This window comes from Oncorhynchus mykiss, chromosome 2 (genome assembly GCF_057628025.1).
Source record: "Oncorhynchus mykiss isolate SJ-2025 chromosome 2, ASM5762802v1, whole genome shotgun sequence".
NCBI lineage: Eukaryota > Metazoa > Chordata > Actinopteri > Salmoniformes > Salmonidae > Oncorhynchus > Oncorhynchus mykiss.
The window spans coordinates 8,000,394-8,016,875 of record NC_143023.1 but is presented as its reverse complement, the minus strand read 5'-3'; the positions used below and the strand labels follow the sequence as shown (position 1 = coordinate 8,016,875).

The window sequence follows — 16,482 nt, the reverse complement described above, 5'->3', positions numbered from 1 at the left end:
TCACATTTTAGCAGGACACTAACCTAAAACACAAGGCCAAATAAACACTGGAGTTGCTTACCAAAAAGACAGTGAATGTCACTGAGTGGCCGAGTTAGATTTTCAAGTAGATTTAAGATAAAACTATGATCAAAAACCAATTTGACAGAGCTAGAAGAATTTAAAAAAACATTTTTGCTTCCCTCTCCTACAGTTGTGGTCAAGACTGATTTCCTAAAGTACCAAGGGACATTTGGTGACAACAAATCAGGAAACTTTGAGTCGAATTTGGTTGCTGTAAACCTTAAAGTGGAGGGGAAAGACACATCTAAACTCCAGTCGTCCTTCGGCAGCCTGAAGAAAGAGGAGGTGGATGTACAGAAGTTGCTGCGCGACTCCAAAGACAAGTGAGTTCCTCTCTCTCTAATGTGTACCTACAGTAACCCCAGGTTACACTCTGTTCAGCTGTACATACAGTAACCCCAGGTTACACTCGGTTCACCTGTACCTACAGTAACCCCGGGTTACACTCGGTTCACCTGTACCTACAGTAACCCCAGGTTACATTCAGTTCACCTCTTCCTACAGTAACCCCAGGCTACACTCAGTTCACCTCTTCCTACAGTAGCGTCAGTGGTTAGTGAAAGGAAAACACACAGGCTGAATCTCAAATAGCACCCTATTCCTTATATATAGTCGTGGCCAAAAGTTTTGAGAATGACACAAATATTAATTTTCAAAGTTTGCTGCCTCAGTTTGTATAATGGCAATTTGCATATACTCCAGAATGTTATGAAGAGTGATCAGATGAATTGCAATTAATTGCAAAGTCCCTCTTTGCTATGCAAATTAACTGAATCCCCAAAAAACATTTCCACTGCATTTCAGCCCTGCCACAAAAGGACCAGCTGACATCATGTCAGTGATTCTCTCGTTCACACAGGTGTGAGTGTTGGCGAGGACAAGGCTGGAGATCACTCTGTCATGCTGATTGAATTCGAATAACAGACTGGAAGCTTCAAAAGGAGGGTGGTGCTTGGAATCACTGTTCTTCCTCTGTCAGCTGTGGTTACCTGCAAGGAGACACGTGCCATCATCATTGTTTTGCACAAAAAGGGCTTCACAGGCAAGGATATTGCTGCCAGTAAGATTGCACCAAAATCAACCATTTATCGGATCATCAAGAACTTCAATGAGAGCGGTTCAAATATTGTGAAGAAGGCTTCAGGGCGCCCAAGACATTCCAGCAAGCGCCAGGACCGTCTCCTAAAGTTGATTCAGCTGCGGGATCGGGGCACCACCAGTACAGAGCTTGATCAGGAATGGCAACAGGCACGTGTGCATCTGCACGTATGGTGAGGAGAAGACTTTTGGAGGATGGCCTGGTGTCAAGAAGGGCAGCAAATAAGCCCCTTCTCTCCAGGAAAAACATCAGGGACACAGTCATGAATAAAGTGGTACCAACACATCCTCCGAGAGCAACTTCTCCGAACCATCCAGGAACAGTTTGGTGACGAACAATGCCTTTTCCAGCATGATGGAGCACCTTGCCATAATAACTAAGTGGCTCGGGGAACAAAACCTCTATATTTTTGGTCCATGGACAGGAAACTCCCCAGACCTTAATCCCATTGAGAACTTGTGGTCAATCCTCAAGAGGTGGGTGGACAAACATAAACCCAAAAATTCTGACAAACTCCAAGCATTGATTACGCAAGAATGGGCTGCCATCAGTGTGGCCCAGAAGTTAATTGACAGCATGCCAGGGCAGATTGCAGAGGTCTTGAAAAAGAAGGGTCAACACTGCAAATATTGACTCTTTGCATCAACTTCATGTAATTGTCAATAAAAGCCTTTGACACTTATGAAATGCTTGTAATTATACTTCAGTATTCCATAGTAACATCTGAGAAAAATATCTAAAGACACTGAAGCAGCAAACTTCTACACACAATATCCCATAATGACAAATCAAAAACAGCTTTTTAATTTTGTTTGCTAATAAAAACATTTTTTAAACACAAACATTATATTTACATAAGTATTCAGACCCTTTACTCAGTACTTTGTTGAAGCACCTTTGGCAGCGATTGCAGCCTAGAGTCTTGGGTATGATACTACAACCAAGATTTTACTCTTTGGCCGGAATACCAAGCGTCACGTCTGGAATAAACCAGGTACCATCCCTACAGTGAAGCATGGAGGTGGCAGCATCATGTTGTGGGGATGTTTTTCAGTAGCAGGGACTGGGAGACTAGTAAACACAACAAATACAGGTGTGCCAGGCTTGTAGCGTCATACCCAAGAAGACTCTAGGCTGTAATCTCTGCCAAAAGTGCTTCAACAAAGTACTGAGTAATGGGTCTGATTACCTTTATAACTGTGCATTTTTAAGTTAATGTTTTATACATTTTTTATTGAAAAAAAACTTTTTGCTTTGTCATTCTGGGGAATTATATGTAGATTTACGAGGGGAAAAAACTATTTAACCAATTTTAGAATAAGGCTGTAACGAAATGTGGAAAAAGTCAAGGGGTCTGAATACTTTCCGAATGCCCTGTATATCACAGCATCTTTCCTCATGATCAGTGTTTCTTCTTTGCAAACTGTATGCAGTGACTATATTCTACCATATGCGCTGACTGTATTCTAACAACCCAACACCATATGGGCTGACCGTATTCTAACTACCAACACCATATGGGCGGACTATATTCTGACTACCAATACCATATGGGCGGACTGTATTCTGACTGCCCAACACCATATGTATGCTATAGTTAAAAAATAAAAATAGATTTATAATACCAGTAAATGTATTAATGAAGCTGAACACTGCTTTATGCGTAGCCTGGAGAAATCCAGTCTGTCTGTGCTAACATTCAAATTTATTTATATAGCCCTTCTTACATCAGCTGATATCTCAAAGTGCTGTACAGAAACCTGGCATAAAACCCCAAACCGCAAGCAATGCAGGTGTAGAAGCACGGTGGCTAGGAAAAACTCCCTAGAAAGGCCAAAACCTAGGAAGAAACCTAGAGAGGAACCAGGCTATGAGGGGTGGCCAGTCCTCTTCTGGCTGTGCCGGGTGGAGATTATAACAGAACATGGCCAAGATGTTCAAATGTTCATAAATGACCAGCATGGTCAAATAATAGTAATCACAGTGAACAGGTCAGGGTTCCATAGCCGCAGGCAGAATAGTTGAAACTGGAGCAGCAGCACGGCCAGGTGGACTGGGGACAACAAGGAGTCATCAGGCCAGGTAGTCTTGGGGCATGGTCCTAGGGCTCAGGTCATCTGAGAGAGAGAATTAGAGAGAGCATACTTAAATTCACACAGGACACCAGATAAGACAGGAGAAGTACTCCAGACATAACAGACTGACCCTAGCCCCCCGACACAAACTACTGCAGCATAAATACTGGAGGCTGAGACAGGAGGGGTCAGGAGACACTGTGGCCCCATCCGATGATACCCACGGACAGGGCCAAACAGGCAGGATATAACCCCACCCACTTTGCCAAAGCACAGCCCCCACCCCACACCATTCTACTCCTTGCCACTGCTTGTCATGTTTGGCACAATGAGGAGTGGCATGTTGTCACAAACAGACTGAATTTCTCCAAGCTACTTTATAATCATCCAAGAAACATAACTTGAATCATCTTTGCCCTCATCAAAGGACAATTCTCTGATTTATTTGTCTCTCCTGCAGGCTTTTGGACATGTCCCACTGTCTGATCCAGCAGACCCGTGAGAAGTCCAGGGAGGTGTTTGCGGTAGTGAAGGAGAGGATTGTGACGACCCAGCCGTGTTCGGTCATAGAGGAGGTCCAGCAGGGGGGGCAGTTAGGGGAGCTGCTGAGCTTCTGTGGGCCCAAGAGCACCCAGGTAGATGGAGAGCGTTGTAGGATTTGTTACATTAATCATCTCTATTTGTTAGGCTGGGATATTATATATTACAAGAGTTGAAGTTAACCATGTAGTTTACCCTGTATGATGAATGAATCTTTAAGCAGGGAAAATAGGGAAGAGGTTGACTCAAAGGGCAGCAGGCTGGATTGGACCTATGACAACACTGCAGACAGGCCTATGTGTGCTGGAGGCTGCAGGCTGGATTGGACCTATGACAACACTGCAGACAGGCCTATGTGTGCTGGAAGCTGCAGGCTGGATTGGACCTATGACAACACTGCAGACAGGCCTATGTGTGCTGGAGGCAGCAGGCTGGATTGGACCTATGACAACACTGCAGACAGGCCTATGTGTGCTGGAAGCTGCAGGCTGGATTGGACCTATGACAACACTGCAGACAGGCCTATGTGTGCTGCAGGCTGGATTGGACCTATGACAACACTGCAGACAGGCCTATGTGTGCTGGAGGCTGCAGGCTGGATGGACCTATGACAACGCTGCAGACAGGCGTATGTGTGCTGGAGGCTGCAGGCTGGATGGACCTATGACAACGCTGCAGACAGGCGTATGTGTGCTGGAGGCTGCAGGCTGGATGGACCTATGACAACGCTGCAGACAGGCGTATGTGTGCTGGAGGCTGCAGGCTGGATTGGACCTATGACAACACTGCACAGGCCTATGTGTGCTGGAGGCTGCAGGCTGGATGGACCTATGACAACGCTGCAGACAGGCGTATGTGTGCTGGAGGCTGCAGGCTGGATTGGACCTATGACAACACTGCACAGGCCTATGTGTGCTGGAGGCTGCAGGCTGGATTGGACCTATGACAACACTGCAGACAGGCCTATGTGTGCTGGAGGCTGCAGGCTGGATTGGACCTATGACAACACTGCAGACAGGCCTATGTGTGCTGGAGGCTGCAGGCTGGATTGGACCTATGACAACACTGCAGACAGGCCTATGTGTGCTGGAGGCTGCAGGCTGGATTGGACCTATGACAACACTGCAGACAGGCCTATGTGTGCTGCAGGCTGGATTGGACCTATGACAACACTGCAGACAGGCCTATGTGTGCTGGAAGCTGCAGGCTGGATTGGACCTATGACAACACTGCAGACAGGCCTATGTGTGCTGCAGGCTGGATTGGACCTATGACAACACTGCAGACAGGCCTATGTGTGCTGCAGGCTGGATTGGACCTATGACAACACTGCAGACAGGCCTATGTGTGCTGGAGGCTGCAGGCTGGATTGGACCTATGACAACGCTGCAGACAGGCCTATGTGTGCTGGAGGCTGCAGGCTGGATTGGACCTATGACAACACTGCAGACAGGCCTATGTGTGCTGGAGGCTGCAGGCTGGATGGACCTATGACAACGCTGCACAGGCCTATGTGTGCTGGAGGCTGCAGGCTGGATGGACCTATGACAACGCTGCAGACAGGCGTATGTGTGCTGGAGGCTGCAGGCTGGATTGGACCTATGACAACACTGCACAGGCCTATGTGTGCTGGAGGCTGCAGGCTGGATTGGACCTATGACAACACTGCAGACAGGCCTATGTGTGCTGGAGGCTGCAGGCTGGATTGGACCTATGACAACACTGCAGACAGGCCTATGTGTGCTGGAGGCTGCAGGCTGGATTGGACCTATGACAACGCTGCAGACAGGCCTATGTGTGCTGGAGGCTGCAGGCTGGATTGGACCTATGACAACGCTGCAGACAGGCCTATGTGTGCTGGAGGCTGCAGGCTGGATTGGACCTATGACAACACTGCAGACAGGCCTATGTGTGCTAGAGGCTGCAGGCTGGATTGGACCTATGACAACACTGCACAGGCCTATGTGTGCTGGAGGCTGCAGGCTGGATTGGACCTATGACAACGCTGCAGACAGGCCTATGTGTGCTGGAGGCTACAGGCTGGATTGGACCTATGACAACGCTGCAGACAGGCCTATGTGTGCTGGAGGCTGCAGGCTGGATTGGACCTATGACAACGCTGCAGACAGGCCTATGTGTGCTGGAGGCTGCAGGCTGGATTGGACCTATGACAACGCTGCAGACAGGCCTATGTGTGCTGGAGGCTGCAGGCTGGATTGGACCTATGACAACGCTGCAGACAGGCCTATGTGTGCTGGAGGCTGCAGGCTGGATTGGACCTATGACAACGCTGCAGACAGGCCTATGTGTGCTGGAGGCTGCATTGGACCTATGACAACACTGCAGACAGGCCTATGTGTGCTGGAGGCTGCAGGCTGGATTGGACCTATGACAACGCTGCAGACAGGCCTATGTGTGCTGGAGGCTGCAGGCTGGATTGGACCTATGACAACGCTGCAGACAGGCCTATGTGTGCTGGAGGCTGCAGGCTGGATTGGACCTATGACAACGCTGCAGACAGGCCTATGTGTGCTGGAGGCTGCAGGCTGGATTGGACCTATGACAACACTGCACAGGCCTATGTGTGCTGGAGGCTGCAGGCTGGATTGGACCTATGACAACACTGCAGACAGGCCTATGTGTGCTGGAGGCTACAGGCTGGATTGGACCTATGACAACGCTGCAGACAGGCCTATGTGTGCTGGAGGCTGCAGGCTGGATTGGACCTATGACAACGCTGCAGACAGGCCTATGTGTGTTGGAGGCTGCAGGCTGGATTGGACCTATGACAACGCTGCAGACAGGCCTGTGTGTGCTGGAGGCTGCAGGCTGGATTGGACCTATGACAACGCTGCAGACAGGCCTATGTGTGCTGGAGGCTGCAGGCTGGATTGGACCTATGACAACGCTGCAGACAGGCCTATGTGTGCTGGAGGCTGCAGGCTGGATTGGACCTATGACAACGCTGCAGACAGGCCTATGTGTGCTGGAGGCTGCAGGCTGGATTGGACCTATGACAACGCTGCAGACAGGCCTATGTGTGCTGGAAGCTGCAGGCTGGATTGGACCTATGACAACACTGCAGACAGGCCTATGTGTGCTGGAGGCTGCAGGCTGGATTGGACCTATGACAACGCTGCAGACAGGCCTATGTGTGCTGGAGGCTGCAGGCTGGATTGGACCTATGACAACGCTGCAGACAGGCCTATGTGTGCTGGAGGCTGCAGGCTGGATTGGACCTATGACAACGCTGCAGACAGGCCTATGTGTGCTGGAGGCTGCAGGCTGGATTGGACCTATGACAACGCTGCAGACAGGCCTATGTGTGCTGGAGGCTGCAGGCTGGATTGGACCTATGACAACGCTGCAGACAGGCCTATGTGTGCTGGAGGCTGCAGGCTGGATTGGACCTATGACAACGCTGCAGACAGGCCTATGTGTGCTGGAGGCTGCAGGCTGGATTGGACCTATGACAACGCTGCAGACAGGCCTATGTGTGCTGGAAGCTGCAGGCTGGATTGGACCTATGACAACACTGCAGACAGGCCTATGTGTGCTGCAGGCTGGATTGGACCTATGACAATGCTGCAGACAGGCCTATGTGTGCTGGAGGCTGCAGGCTGGATTGGACCTATGACAACGCTGCAGACAGGCCTATGTGTGCTGGAGGCTGCAGGCTGGATTGGGCCTATGACAACGCTGCAGACAGGCCTATGTGTGCTGGAGGCTGCAGGCTGGATTGGAGCTATGACAACGCTGCTGACAGGCCTATGTGTGCTGGAGGCTGCAGGCTGGATTGGACCTATGACAACGCTGCAGACAGGCCTATGTGTGCTGGAGGCTGCAGGCTGGATTGGAGCTATGACAACGCTGCTGACAGGCCTATGTGTGCTGGAGGCTGCAGGCCTCAGTCGATAGGCTTTTAGTAGATCAGTCATATGAATGACTACTACATAGACTACTACAGTAGATCAGTCATATGAATGACTACTACATAGACTACTACAGTAGATCAGTCATATGAATGACTACTACATAGACTACTACAGTAGATCAGTCATATGAATGACTACTACATAGACTACTACAGTAGATCAGTCATATGAATGACTACTACATAGACTACTACGGTAGATCAGTCATATGAATGACTACTACAGACTACTACAGTAGATCAGTCATATGAATGACTACTACATAGACTACTACAGTAGATCAGTCATATGAATGACTACTACATAGACTACTACAGTAGATCAGTCATATGAATGACTACTACATAGACTACTACAGTAGATCAGTCATATGAATGACTACTACATAGACTACTACAGTAGATCAGTCATATGAATGACTACTACATAGACTACTACAGTAGATCAGTCATATGAATGACTACTACATAGACTACTACAGTAGATCAGTCATATGAATGACTACTACATAGACTACTACAGTAGATCAGTCATATGAATGACTACTACATAGACTACTACAGTAGATCAGTCATATGAATGACTACTACATAGACTACTACAGTAGATCAGTCATGTGAATGACTACTACATAGACTACTACAGTAGATCAGTCATATGAATGACTACTACAGTAGATCAGTCATATGAATGATTACTACAGACTACTACAGTAGATCAGTCATATGAATGACTACTACATAGACTACTACAGTAGATCAGTCATATGAATGACTACTACATAGACTACTACAGTAGATCAGTCATATGAATGACTACTACATAGACTACTACAGTAGATCAGTCATATGAATGACTACTACAGTAGATCAGTCATATGAATGACTACTACAGTAGATCAGTCATATGAATGACTATTACATAGACTACTACAGTAGACCAGTCATATGAATGACTACTACATAGACTACTACAGTAGATCGGTCATATGAATGACTACTACATAGACTACTACAGTAGATCAGTCATATGAATGACTACTACATAGACTACTACAGTAGATCAGTCATATGAATGACTACTACATAGACTACTACAGTAGATCAGTCATATGAATGACTACTACATAGACTACTACAGTAGATCGGTCATATGAATGACTACTACATAGACTACTACAGTAGATCAGTCATATGAATGACTACTACATAGACTACTACAGTAGATCAGTCATATGAATGACTACTACATAGACTACTACAGTAGATCAGTCATATGAATGACTACTACATAGACTACTACAGTAGATCAGTCATATGAATGACTACTACATAGACTACTACAGTAGATCAGTCATATGAATGACTACTACATAGACTACTACAGTAGATCAGTCATATGAATGACTACTACAGTAGATCAGTCATATGAATGGCTACTACATAGACTACTACAGTAGATCAGTCATATGAATGACTACTACAGTAGATCAGTCATATGAATGACTACTACAGTAGATCAGTCATATGAATGACTACTACATAGACTACTACAGTAGACCAGTCATATGAATGACTACTACAGTAGATCAGTCATATGAATGACTACTACATAGACTACTACAGTAGATCAGTCATATGAATGACTACAACATAGACTACTACAGTAGATCAGTCATATGAATGACTACTACATAGACTACTACAGTAGATCAGTCATATGAATGACTACTACATAGACTACTACAGTAGATCAGTCATATGAATGACTACTACAGTAGATCAGTCATATGAATGACTACTACAGTAGATCAGTCATATGAATGACTACTACATAGACTACTACAGTAGACCAGTCATATGAATGACTACTACATAGACTACTACAGTAGATCAGTCATATGAATGACTATTACATAGACTACTACAGTAGATCAGTCATATGAATGGCTGATCAGGATTTATTAACACTGCCTTATCATGTTAGGCTCTCATTCTATGTCGTCATGTCCACTTGTTCACTTCCCTTGACTGGTTTGAAGGAAAATGACTCAAGTGAAAATCACCCAGTAAAATACTACTTAAGTAAAAGTCTAAAACTATTTGGTTTTAAATATACTTAAGTATCAAAAGTAATTGCTAAAATATACTTAAGTAGTAAAAGTATCAATCATTTCAAATTCCTTATATTAAGCAAACCAGATGGTTCCATTTTCTTTTTTAATTTAATTTACGGATAGCCAGGGGCACACTCCAACACAATAATTTACAAATGAAGCATTGGTGTTTTATTGAGTGTGTCAAATCAGAGGCAGTAGGGATGACCAGGGATGTTCTCTTGATAAGTGTGTGAATTGGACCATTCAAAATGTAGCGAGTACTTTTGAGTGTCAGGGAAAATGTATGGAGTAAAAAGTACCTTATTTTCTTCAGGAATGTAGTGAAGTGAAAGTAAAAGTTGTCAACAATATGAATAGTAAAGTACAGACACCCCCCAAAGATGACTGAAGTACCACTTTCCACAGGCGTCTGTAAAGGAGAACAGCAGCCTGCACAAAGACAGCAACGTGTCTCTGGAGATTCCTGCCCACACCGTCATCGCTTACGGCATTATAGAGCTGGAGATCAAACTCAACGGACACTATGGTGAGGGAGCCTTTATTTTCCTGTTTCTCAGGCATCAACACACGTTTTAAACTGTCAACCCTCACCTGGACCCATCATCAGACCATGTAGGTTGTATATTACAAAGCCTTATCAAGTGCATGGTCTCTGTTAATGTTCAGTATGTCCAATGTATTTGAATGAGTGTCTGTATTAATAGGTTCATACTACTGTCTCCTTGTCTTGTGCTCAGAGCTGTGCCTAATGTCCCACACTCTTGTTCCTCAGAGCTGTGCCTAATGTCCCACACTCTTGTTCCTTAGAGCTGTGCCTAATGTCCCACACTCTTGTTCCTCAGAGCTGTGCCTAATGTCCCACACTCTTGTTCCTCAGAGCTGTGCCTAATGTCCCACACTCTTGTTCCTCAGAGCTGTGCCTAATGTCCCACACTCTTGTTCCTCAGAGCTGTGCCTAATGTCCCACACTCTTGGGGGGTTCGAGGTGGATGGGCCTGTTAAGAAGAGCTTAGTGGGGGTGTCTGGCGCTCGCGACGACACCCCAAAGAAGAGCTGCTTTCAGAGAGGTAACGAGACTAATGGAAGTTCCCCTCCTTTTGTAGGCCCACGTACCAATTTAAATTGTTGTTATTATCATTAGATTTCTGTCAGGGGAACTCAGTCGGGGTCTCAACTTACTGTTGAGAGGTAGAATAGTAGAATACACAATTGGTTGTGGCTCAAAACGTTAGAAAACGTTAGTGGTAGAAGAGGTTAGTGGTAGAAGACGTCCCTGGTCCAGTGGTAGAAGACGTCCCTGGTCCAGTGGTAGAAGACGTCCCTGGTCTAGTGGTAGGTGTCCCTGGTCTAGTGGTAGGTGTCCCTGGTCTAGTGGTAGGTGTCCCTGGTCTAGTGGTAGGTGTCCCTGGTCTAGTGGTAGAAGGCATCCCTGGTCTAGTGGTAGAAGGCATCCCTGGTCTAGTGGTAGAAGACGTCCCTGGTCTAGTGGTAGAAGACGTCCCTGGTCTAGTGGTAGAAGGCATCCCTGGTCTAGTGGTAGAAGGCGTCCCTGGTCTAGTGGTAGAAGACGTTAGTGGTAGAAGGTGTCCCTGGTCTAGTGGTAGAAGACGTTAGTGGTAGAAGGTGTCCCTGGTCTAGTGGTAGAAGACGTTAGTGGTAGAAGACGTCCCTGGTCTAGTGGTAGAAGGCGTCCCTGGTCCAGTGGTAGAAGACGTTAGTGGTAGAAGACGTCCCTGGTCTAGTGGTGCAAGACGTTAGTGGTAGAAGACGTTAGTGCTAGAAGACGTCCCTGGTCTAGTGGTGCAAGACGTTAGTGGTAGAAGACGTCCCTGGTCTAGTGGTAGAAGACGTCCCTGGTCTAGTGGTAGAAGGCGTCCCTGGTCTAGTGGTAGAAGACGTCCCTGGTCTAGTGGTAGAAGGCGTCCCTGGTCTAGTGGTAGAAGGCGTCCCTGGTCTAGTGGTAGAAGGCGTCCCTGGTCTAGTGGTAGAAGGCGTCCCTGGTCTAGTGGTAGAAGGCGTCCCTGGTCTAGTGGTAGAAGGCGTCCCTGGTCTAGTGGTAGAAGGCGTCCCTGGTCTAGTGGTAGAAGGCGTCCCTGGTCTAGTGGTAGAAGGCGTCCCTGGTCTAGTGGTAGAAGGCGTTAGTGGTAGAAGACGTCCCTGGTCTAGTGGTAGAAGGCGTCCCTGGTCTAGTGGTAGAAGGCGTCCCTGGTCTAGTGGTGCAAGACGTCCCTGGTCTAGTGGTAGAAGACGTTAGTGGTAGAAGACGTCCCTGGTCTAGTGGTTGAAGGCGTTAGTGGTCTAGTGGTAGAAGGCGTCCCTGGTCTAGTGGTAGAAGGCGTCCCTGGTCTAGTGGTAGAAGGCGTCCCTGGTCTAGTGGTAGAAGGCGTCCCTGGTCTAGTGGTAGAAGGCGTCCCTGGTCTAGTGGTAGAAGGCGTCCCTGGTCTAGTGGTAGAAGGCGTCCCTGGTCTAGTGGTAGAAGACGTCCCTGGTCTAGTGGTAGAAGGCGTCCCTGGTCTAGTGGTAGAAGGCGTCCCTGGTCTAGTGGTAGAAGGCGTCCCTGGTCTAGTGGTGCAAGACGTCCCTGGTCTAGTGGTAGAAGACGTTAGTGGTAGAAGACGTCCCTGGTCTAGTGGTTGAAGGCGTTAGTGGTAGAAGGCGTCCCTGGTCTAGTGGTAGAAGACGTTAGTGGTAGAAGACGTCCCTGGTCTAGTGGTTGAAGGCGTCCCTGGTCTAGTGGTAGAAGGCGTCCCTGGTCTAGTGGTAGAAGGCGTCCCTGGTCTAGTGGTAGAAGGCGTCCCTGGTCTAGTGGTAGAAGACGTCCCTGGTCTAGTGGTAGAAGACGTCCCTGGTCTAGTGGTGCAAGACGTTAGTGGTAGAAGACGTTAGTGGTAGAAGACGTCCCTGGTCTAGTGGTGCAAGACGTTAGTGGTAGAAGGCGTTAGTGGTAGAAGACGTCCCTGGTCTAGTGGTAGAAGACGTCCCTGGTCTAGTGGTAGAAGGCGTCCCTGGTCTAGTGGTAGAAGGCGTCCCTGGTCTAGTGGTAGAAGGCGTCCCTGGTCTAGTGGTAGAAGGCGTCCCTGGTCTAGTGGTAGAAGGCGTCCCTGGTCTAGTGGTAGAAGGCGTCCCTGGTCTAGTGGTAGAAGGCGTCCCTGGTCTAGTGGTAGAAGGCGTCCCTGGTCTAGTGGTAGAAGGCGTCCCTGGTCTAGTGGTAGAAGACGTTAGTGGTAGAAGACGTTAGTGGTAGAAGACGTCCCTGGTCTAGTGGTAGAAGGCGTCCCTGGTCTAGTGGTGCAAGACGTCCCTGGTCTAGTGGTGCAAGACGTCCCTGGTCTAGTGGTGCAAGGCGTCCCTGGTCTAGTGGTAGAAGACGTTAGTGGTGGAAGACGTCCCATGTCTAGTGGTAGAAGACGTTAGTGGTAGAAGACGCAAAGTGGTGGAAGAGGTCCCTGGTCTAGTGGTGGAAGAGGTCCCTGGTCTAGTAATGGAAGAGGTCCCTGGTCTAGTGGTGGAAGAGGTCCCTGGTCTAGTGGTGGAAGAGGTCCCTGGTCTAGTGGTGGAAGAGGTCCCTGGTCTAGTGGTGGAAGAGGTCCCTGGTCTAGTGGTGGAAGAGGTCCCTGGTCTAGTGGTGCAAGACGTCCCTGGTCTAGTGGTGGACATATACTGAATGGAATGTTACATGTTGTTCTTTATGTAAAACTCTTAATGACCCCGTCACATTCAGGTTGTAGAACTGATTTACAACACATTTAACACAATGGTTGTTGTGATACAACTGTTATTTTTGTGATAAATTGTCTGCACAGAAATGTTTACTCAATCATTGTGCCGTGGCTCCACAGTCCACAACACTTGTGTAATTATTTTGGTCCAAAAACCTTGTGCCATATGCGTTGTACATACAACATGAGTGTACAGGGCCGATGTCTAGCGTATCCGGTTGTAAATAAGGATTTGTTCTTCACCTTCTTGTCTAGATGAATAAATACATCGGTCATATGAACAAAAGAGCTCATCAGGAGGATCATGTAAAAGGTTATAGCACTGCCTTGGAGAGATCACTGTTTCCTCTAACAATTCATTAAAATAAATTAATTCATACATTTGTCCCATTGTGGTTGCAGAATAAATCTTACATATGATAGTTTTCTGGTTGTGAAATCTCTGTGATACGGTGGCAGCTGAGTCAAACTTCCGCTAGATGCAAAGTGTTTGTGTGTTGACAGAACTGGAGAAACTGAGGGGTCATTTCCAGCTGCTGTCAGTCCTGCCAGTAGACACACGTTCCTCTCTGTTCCAGCTCCTCAAGACAACCATGGAGGACAAAGAGGCAGTCAGTGTGCTGGAGAGTGTGGTGAGTGAGGCGTACAGAAACAGGGCACAAACACACACAGTCCTACAGTTATTTTCTATGAGCGGATTACTGGCAAGAATCATCAGCTTTCTGAAAATGCTGAACATACTAACTTCTCATTACGTTCGGTCTGTCATCATTATAATCTACCATAGTATCCTAAATATCTTCTGTCTCGAACCTTCGAGTCATTTACCAGACACTCTTATCCAGAGAGACTTACAGTCAGTACATTCAACTAAGTTTAGCAGGAAAAAACAAACCACACATCTCACCTATTCTTTCTAATAATGGCTCTTCTCACAGCTGGACCAGATGTGCACAGGTAAGACAGCTGACCTGGGGGAGGTTAAGGAAGCGTCTCAGATGCAGACAGTCCAGGCCATTCTGAACCTTCTGGAGCATTCGGACTCCAGCCCAACACGGTCCCTCCTCAGTGATTCCAGCCAGACACCCTCCCTCCTCAGTGATTCCAGCCAGACACCCACCCTCCTCAGTGATTCCAGCCAGACACCATCCCTCCTCAATGCCACTCATCTCATTATCAGTGCCATGGATGGTGAGACATTGAGCAGTGAATATTAGTTGACTAGTTGAATATTAAGTGCCAGTTCAGTTCATTGTCACAACAGTCTCCAGCCACTGCATTTATCAGGAAAACTGGCATCTCACTTCATGAACATTTTATTTTCTCAGAACCCACAATGCCCTGAAAACCACTTCCTGTTTCACACCATCTGTGAATCTTTATTTCTCAGGAATGACAGATGAGTGTCTCTCTGTGTTGGGATCCTGTTGCAGTCCTCCAGTCTTACAGGCCCTGCAGATCCTGGTGAGTTCACATTTCTCCTTTTGTTACACTTAGCCTGGTAAAAACAAGTCTATACTTCTTCAAAAGTACTGTACACTTACAAACAACCTATGGGCCTCCCGGGTGGTGCAGTCGTCAAAGGCACTGCATCGCATCTGTGCCTCTGTTTCACCAGAGACTCTGGGTTCGAGCCCAGGCTCTGTCACAGCCAGCCTCGACCTGGAGGTCCATGGGGCGACGCAAAATTGGCCTAGCGTCGTCCGGGTTAGGGAGGGTTTGGCCGGTAGGGATATCCTTGTCTTATCGCGCACTAGCGACTCCTGTGGCAGGCCGGCGCTGTGCACGCTGACCAGATAGCTAGGTGTACGGTGTTTCCTCCGACACATTGGTGCGGCTGGCTTCCGGGTTGGATGCGTGCTTGGTTGGGTTGGATGCGTGCTTGGTTGGGTTGTGTTTCAGAGGATGCATGACTCTCGACCTTCGTCTCTCCCGAGCTCGTATGGGAGTTGCAGCGATGAGACAAGACAGTAACTACTAACAATTGGATACCATGAAATTGGGGAGAAAAGGGGGTAAAAAATAAATACTTCACTGTCTGGTAAACAAGTCTGTATACTTCTTCAAAAATATAGTACTGTGTGACCTGTTCACCACTTGGCCTGTTCACCACTTGGCCTGTTCACCACTTGGCTAAGCTAAATAAAGGTTCAATTAATTCAATAGTTGTTTGGAATAGATTAAGGGCGGCAGGTAGCCTTGCAGTTAGAGCGTTGGGCCAGTAACCCTGGCCGTGACCTCACTCCCTGTGGGTGTCCCAGGGGGAGTTGGGATATGCAACAAACACCTTTCCATTACCAACACGTGTGTAACAGGACAAACACTCCCACGTTATTACAATACTTCATTCTCCATTTTGAAATGGTCATTGCATCTTACAGACATGACATCGCAGTATCTGATCATATTCCTGTGCTGCTTGTCCTCCAGGTGCAGCATGTGGCAGCAGGGAGTGGGGAGACCCTCTCTCTGAGAGATGCTGGTCTGGCTGTTCTGACTGAGGAGGAGCTGTATCAGAGGATAGAGAGTCTCTTTGGTCTCTCTGAAGTTACACTGAAGAGAGAAGAGGACACACTGAGGACAGAGATGAAGGACCAGCCTAGATACCTTCCTCTAGTCATGAGTATCACTGTGAAAGGCCTGGCCTCTTTAGTGTAAGGAGAGACTGAGTAAGAGAGGGAGGAGCGGTTTCCTTGTATCTTTGTAGTGACTGGGTGTATTGATACACCATCCAAAGTGTAATTAATAACTTCACAATGCTCAAAGGGATATTCAAGGTCTGCTTTAAAAAAAATCTACCAATAGGTGCCCTTCTTTGCGAACCATTGGTAAACCTGTGCTTGAAATTCACTGCTCGACTGAGGGACCTTAGAGTTAACTCTGTGTGGGGTCGTCATTCAAATCATATTAAACACTATTATTGCACACAGTC

The 16,482-nt window shown here is 47.4% G+C and overlaps 2 protein-coding genes across 2 annotated transcripts in view; both read left to right on the top strand.

Moving 5' to 3' along the window:
- The window catches only part of LOC149984805 (gasdermin-E-like), a 6,455-nt gene extending 6,065 nt beyond the window's left edge, over positions 1-390 (top strand). Inside the window, exon 4 of the mRNA XM_090185834.1 lies at positions 194-390. Coding sequence (XP_090041960.1) covers positions 194-390 — 197 coding nt within the window. The remainder of the gene's footprint in view (positions 1-193) is intronic.
- Positions 1-16,482, top strand: part of LOC149984804 (gasdermin-E-like) — an 18,114-nt gene extending 1,632 nt beyond the window's left edge. The window contains exons 3-10 of the mRNA XM_090187179.1: positions 194-386; positions 3,698-3,872; positions 10,237-10,357; positions 10,779-10,898; positions 14,055-14,182; positions 14,489-14,741; positions 14,941-15,014; positions 15,981-16,482. Of these exons, the coding sequence (XP_090043305.1) occupies positions 3,708-3,872; positions 10,237-10,357; positions 10,779-10,898; positions 14,055-14,182; positions 14,489-14,741; positions 14,941-15,014; positions 15,981-16,208 (1,089 nt within the window). The 5' untranslated portion in view covers positions 194-386; positions 3,698-3,707 and the 3' untranslated portion in view covers positions 16,209-16,482. The remainder of the gene's footprint in view (positions 1-193; positions 387-3,697; positions 3,873-10,236; positions 10,358-10,778; positions 10,899-14,054; positions 14,183-14,488; positions 14,742-14,940; positions 15,015-15,980) is intronic.